The 6,595-nt window shown below is 34.9% G+C and overlaps 1 protein-coding gene across 1 annotated transcript; it reads left to right on the top strand.

Annotated features, from left to right (window-relative positions):
- Window positions 1-279: 279 nt before the first annotated feature.
- LOC25492334 (putative phospholipid:diacylglycerol acyltransferase 2) lies at window positions 280-5,768 on the top strand. The gene is made up of 6 exons (XM_013600431.3): window positions 280-1,014; window positions 2,097-2,319; window positions 2,693-2,976; window positions 3,877-4,222; window positions 4,595-4,851; window positions 5,005-5,768. Exons 1-6 carry the CDS (start codon window positions 695-697, stop codon window positions 5,489-5,491), a joined length of 1,917 nt encoding a protein of 638 aa, XP_013455885.1. The 5' UTR covers window positions 280-694; the 3' UTR covers window positions 5,492-5,768.
- Window positions 5,769-6,595: the final 827 nt, after the last annotated feature.

Genomic DNA, 6,595 nt, shown 5'->3' on the forward strand with positions numbered 1-6,595 from the left:
AAAAAATTCCCATCCAAAACAAAGGGAAAAATAACCTATTCTTCCATAAAGTTAGGTGGTGCGGACCAACCGGCAGATTAAAATCTTCATCTTGTCCATCAAAACAAGGTCAAATAGGTTTTTTCTTTTTCTTCTACAAAAGGTAAAATAGGTTTTTTTTTGACAAAAAAAGGTAAAATAGGTGTTAACTCGCTGGCATATGCATAACCTATTTTTCCATTACTATAAGAACCAGATGCCAGTTGGTGTGATATGGAATCACAATGATACCATGCCGCCTCAAAATTTGTGCCTCACACCATATTTTTTCTACCTAACACATATACATACATGATCTAACTAAGTGTGTCAGTACATAGATTTTCACAGTTTTTGCAATTTCTCGGTTGTGTCTCGTTGTTTTAAGACAGTGTAGTGGAAAGGTCCAAAAAGGGTTAAAGAAAGGTCTCATCCACGTGAAATAGTATAATGAAAACGTGTGCAACTAAACAGTGACAACTAATAAACAATTGCATGTACGTTGCAAAACAAGTGTCATCATAGATTCATACTTAAAAAATCATGAAAAAAACATCAAAACCATAAAACAAAAACAAAAACACACTTTGGTTTCATCCACCTACAAATATTTAGATTTTAGCAGCAGCAACAAACAAACATAGTACTATGTTATGTTGTCGGTGAAATATTGAAAATGGAAAAAAAGAAGCAAAGTAAAGTGAAGGAGTGGAAGAACTGCATTGATTACTGTTGTTGGTTGATTGGTTATGTGTGTACAATTTGGTGGCTTCTTTCATTTTTGTATCAGTTTTTGCCAGCTACATTAACTGGTTTTGAAGTGGTTGATTCACCTGGTTTGAGGATGAAAAATGAAGGGGTTAAAGCACTTCATCCTGTTGTTCTTGTGCCTGGTATTGTGACTGCTGGTTTGGAACTTTGGGAAGGGAGACCTTGTGCTGATGGACTGTTTAGGAAGAAATTGTGGGGTGCCACTTTTTCTCAAATTCTCCAAAGGTGTGTGTGATTCATTCTCAATATAAAGCTTCTTACTTTCTAGTTTGTACCATATGTCTAAATTGTGTTATGCAATTGTAGTATAGTTTACATCATAGTTCTAATTTGAGGTATGCAATTGAAGTAGCAATACAGATTTTAGAGATCTCTGCGACGGCATTGCAAATGTAGCTGCATTGGCTGCTTTTGTCAGTGTGACTGCAACATGATAAGTTATGAATTGTTGTAGATTAGTAATAGTAATACTTTTGTTGTTCTTGAAATTTTGGCATGGCCATTGAGGAATTTTGTTTGAGGTTGGGACTTGGGAGTGTACATGTAATTGTTTAATTTGTCTAGGCTAAGTTACTTCACAATTGAGATAGTTCGGATAAGTGTTTTCTTTAAGTACTTATATAAGAGAAAACATGAAATCAGCTTAATAACCATGTCACCATGAGTATTTTAACTACTAGCTTATATACTTATAAGTTTAATGTAGGTTCTCTAATAAGTTAGAAACAGAATAACAGAGAATCTATAGGTAGGTAGGTAATGTTAACCAAGGTTTTCAATCACTATAGCAATTGCAGTGGTGTTGCAGTCGTTGATGTTGTAGAGAATCGTGGTTAAGTATAGCTTATGCGGTCTCAATTGCACTGTGACTGTGGTTTTCATGTACCGGCCCTGCTTTTAACAGTTAGTAGTGTTAGTCTCGGTATTTAGGACTGACAAGGTAGATGAAAGGAAATTTAGGGAGGCGGAGGAGAGAACCCGTCTCTTTCTCTCAAATACTTGTAAATGAGGGAGCGATAAAATTCTCATTATATCATTCTAGATTTCTTGTTCTTTGATGCTTATCATGTAGCCTTCTTAACTCTTTGCTACTAGTAATTAGGAACTAATCACAAGTGTTTGAAGGATTAATCGAGTTGATCAATGGAAACAAAATTTGCTAGAAGATTAAACACTTTTTCACTTGAAAAGTGCTAGAAGATTATCAAAAGATAAAGCTTCTGTTATTGTTTCTGTTCATGTAACTCTGAATTCAATCAATCCATTAATGAGTTTTTTTGTTTTTGTTTTTGTGTGCTGGCATTTAGGCCTTTATGCTGGTTAGAGCATCTCTCTCTGCATAATGAGACTGGTCTGGACCCGCCAGGAATTCGAATCAGGGCAGTTCCCGAGCTTGTTGCTGCCGACGATTTTGCTTCTGGTTATCATATTTGGGCAGCCTTAATAGAAAATTTGGCAAGAATTGGTTATGAAGGGAAGAACTTGCACATGGCTTCCTATGACTGGAGGCTGTCATTCCAAAACACCGAGGTGTGTTGATCGTTTTAAAATGATTTCAAGTGCACTGTACTTGTTGAATGAAACTTCTTCACACTGTCATTGTTCAGTTATTTTTATCCGAAACGCTTCTTATATAAAATCATTTTTTTTTTCACTTATAGTTTCCTAAGCTATAGATAAAAAATTGTATAACAGTCTTTTATATTCTTCTGCATTGTTCTCGCATCGTTAAGAAATATGATATTCGTTGTCCTAATCTCACCCGCTTTCCTTTTATTTTTCTTATCGGTTATGACTTTCCTTTATGCTTATATAGCCAAAAAAAGTTATGAAGCAGAAAAGCAATGTTGGCATGTTTGCAGAAATAAGTTTCGATTAATTTGGTTTTAATTGAACAAAACAGATTCGAGACCAAGCTCTTAGTAGATTGAAAAGTAAAATTGAGCTTATGTTTATAACAAATGGCTATAAGAAAGTGGTAGTTGTGCCTCAATCTATGGGGGCTATTTATTTCCTCCATTTCCTAAAATGGGTTGAGACACCGCCTCCCATGGGCGGTGGTGGTGGTCCAGGTTGGTGTGAAAAGCATATCAAAGCAATCATGAATATCAGCCCGGCATTTCTCGGTGTTCCGAAGGCAGTTAGCAATATATTTTCAGCTGAAGGCAGTGATGCTGCATTAGTCAGGTTAGTCCTTGCAACACAATCTCTTATTTCAATTTGACTTCTTCATGCATAATTTGAAGGTATAATTTGGAATTGTTGAAATCATATAACATAAGCAATTTAAAACCCTGTTTGGATAAGCATCTTAAATAAGCGCGAATAGTGTAAGTCCTTATGTATAAGCTATTTCTATAAGAAAAGATACAATAGAATCAAACAGTTTGCATATACATCTTAAGCTGTTTTCGTAAGTTTTTCTTGAGAGTTAATGGAAGTAAGCCGAAAACAACTTATGGACTCAACAACTGTTTCCATAAACTCTCCTAAACAGTCTCAGAAGTGCTTAAGACAGCAGATAAGCTCAACCAAACCATTCTAAATAGGCCTTGGATGCATCATTAATAATCTATGGGGATTTTAAATGTGAACTTCAGGAAAATATTGAAGCTGTCATCAATGTTAAGTTGGAAAACCATGTTTTGAATAAGAAGAAAAACTGAATAAGGTGCAAGCTATGAAGCTCGGATTCTCCTTGGATTAGGCGTGTCATGGTTTCGGACATGCGTCGGTGTCCGACACCGACACGACACATGATTTCATTGAATTATGTGATTTTATCAAATTATTATCGGTATCGGCGTGTCAGTGTCCGTGTCGTGTCTGGTGTCCATGTACGTATCCGATCATCGCAAACAAAATCTCAGCAGATAATATGAAAGTAAAACTGGAAAATTTAGAATAGTACTTACGTGTGTGCGCGTGTGCGTGTCTGTGTGTTCAATTCAACCGTAGTTCCATCTATTTATACCTTTCTATGAATCAAAAGGAAGACAAAATCTACCTAGACTATTTAAATATGAAAATATGGGGCAGATTAATAATTAGCGTAGTATATGATGGAGCATTTTCACAATTTTGCAGAGCTGTGACTTCTGGCATTTTAAATTTTGATTACCTTGGTCTTCAAACGGTTGAACATGTCTTGCGGGTATGTAGAACTTGGGATTCAATCATCTCATTGATGCCAAAAGGCGGTGAAACCATCTGGGGTGACTTGGATTCGGGTCCTAATGAATGGAGTAAATGTGATCAGGTTAAAAGGGGACATGTGAAGCACATTGTAAGTAACAATACTTATAACTGCGGTGATATGCAGAAATGTATCTACGTAAAAGAACCTACAAAGTATGGAGGAATAAACTCTTTTGGCAAGGCCGTTTCACAGTTACTTGCTTCGCTTCTCAGTACACTTGATTCAGAAGCAGAGGTACCATATGATACAGTTTATTTTTCTCTTCATTTTGTATAACAATATGGTATAACTTCATTTTGTTAAAAAATGGTAAAAAAAAAAAATAAACCAGTTATGTTTTTGAACTAATGATATGGAAGAATATATGTCTTAACTCTTAAGTTTCATGCTTTAAGCATAGTATATCGTTACGTGTTATATAAATTTACATAACTATAGATGTTTTATAAGGCATTTCATCACTTGTTGAATCACTTTTTGAACCTCTACGGTACTGTTCCATTCATGGTTATCGTTTCTGTTACTGCATATATGTGTCATCTTTTCTGATTTGATCAGTATAGTTATATACATTTTGGAACAATCATTCATATTCTTTTTCTGCAGGAAATTTCATCTAAATGTAATTCTACTTCCTTTAACTTATCATGTGACGATGTTCGGACTGAACATAATGAGATATGTAGAGGAAGCATGGCTAAAAAAAAGGCTAGTACAGGAAGAACTGATCTTGATTTACTTAATTTTGTTGCTCCAAATATGATGAAGCGTGCCGAGGCTCATTTCTCTCACGGGATAGCAGAGAATTTGGATGATCCTAAATATGCACATTACAAATACTGGTCTAATCCACTTGAAACAAAGTAAGCATGTAGATTTATGGAACACTTTTGAATGATAGTGATTTGTGCAAATTCCGCTACGCTTTAGCGCCGGTATTTGACAACGCTGATACTACTTTTGATTATCCTATTTCATTCGTTAATTTGAAAACTAAATGTGAATTTCTTGTTCAGATTACCCGATGCTCCGAATATGGAAATATACTGTCTATATGCTGTCGAAATTCCGACTAAAAGATCACATGTACACAAGATATCGCCTTCTGACAAGTACAAGCATATTCCTTTCCAAATGAATGATTCATCTAATGTAGAAAAGGGAAGTAAATTACAAAATGACGTTTCTTTAGTTGACGGTGACGAGCGTATGAATGTTGTAAGTTCAGGGTTCATGTGCGCCAAAGGATGGCGCAGAAGAACACGGTTCAATCCTTCTGGCATGGCTACATATATAAGAGAGTATCAACAAAAACAACGAGGTAGTGTTCTTGAAGGGAGAAGTCTAGAGAGCGGAGCGCGTGCCAACAATATTTTGCAAAGTATTGCATTGATTGAAGATGTTTTACGAGTTGCTTCTGGAGCCACCGGTGTAACTATTGGAGGCGATAGGATATTTTCCGATATCAGGATGATATCTGAGAGGATAAATCTCAGACTATGATTATGTTCAATGGTTGAATTTTCCGATATCATGATGGTAAGTGGCGTAGAAAAAATATGCAAGGTTAATGTAGAAATAGAATATGAGCAACAAAATATGTAAATTAGTGAATTTTGATAGCTTATACTATAATCATCTGCCATCAAAAGGAAGCTGTTGAGATTTCAGAAGTGTTTGGATACTTATCAGATGCTGAATGTCAATAGTATATGAAGCCTAAATTACATAACACGAACTTAAAGTCATTATCATGTTGGTACAATTAAATAATCAACTACCTGAAATTGTACATTTTGTATATCACAACCTATCTATGTCATTTGAATATTTAATGGCATTGTACATATTTTGAAAAACCTAAGAATAAAAATAAAATGTAGAGGTGTTTTGATTATGTTTAGTTTCTGTTGTGCTCTCACTCTCTCTCTCTAAATTAAGGGGAAAACAAAGAAACTACTCCTTTCATTTTAAGATGGGTATGGCTTAAGGTTTTTGCACATAGATTAAAAAAATGCTACAGAATTGTCAAAAGACTTTAACGTGTATTTTTCATTATTATAAATAGAAGGTAGAATATAATATTTTGAGAGTAGCGTACATAATATTAATTAGAGGTAAACACTTTGAAAAAATAATAATTAATGTTATATTGAAAAGTGAAAATGAAATTTATTTCAAAATCAATTTTCTTTGCTAATATAATGGAAAAGCACAACCAACAACATCATCATCAAGCAATAACCTCGAAGAAAAAAAAATCATCAAGCAACAAAAGAGAAACCTAGGGAGGACATCTATGCAAGATAATCCATATGGATGATCCAGAGGAAAGGTCTGATTTGAGACGTGCATTACCTGCTTTTTAATGTAAAATGAGTGTAGAAATCTTCTAGCAATTCTCATTCAATGATTTGAGACAAAAAAATTGATTTTTCTTTTTTGTACTTTTGAGTTTTGATAGAAAAGGGAAAAAAAATGGCATAGGAGGAGTGAGCTGGAAGTAAGCTTTCCTGATTATAGTCGTTTCTTATGAGTGGCAGTTAATTATCGCTGAGGTAGCGGCATTTAACTTTCGCCGATTAATCAGCGGCAGTTAACTGCCGA

Source organism: Medicago truncatula, chromosome 4 (genome assembly GCF_003473485.1).
Source record: "Medicago truncatula cultivar Jemalong A17 chromosome 4, MtrunA17r5.0-ANR, whole genome shotgun sequence".
NCBI lineage: Eukaryota > Viridiplantae > Streptophyta > Magnoliopsida > Fabales > Fabaceae > Medicago > Medicago truncatula.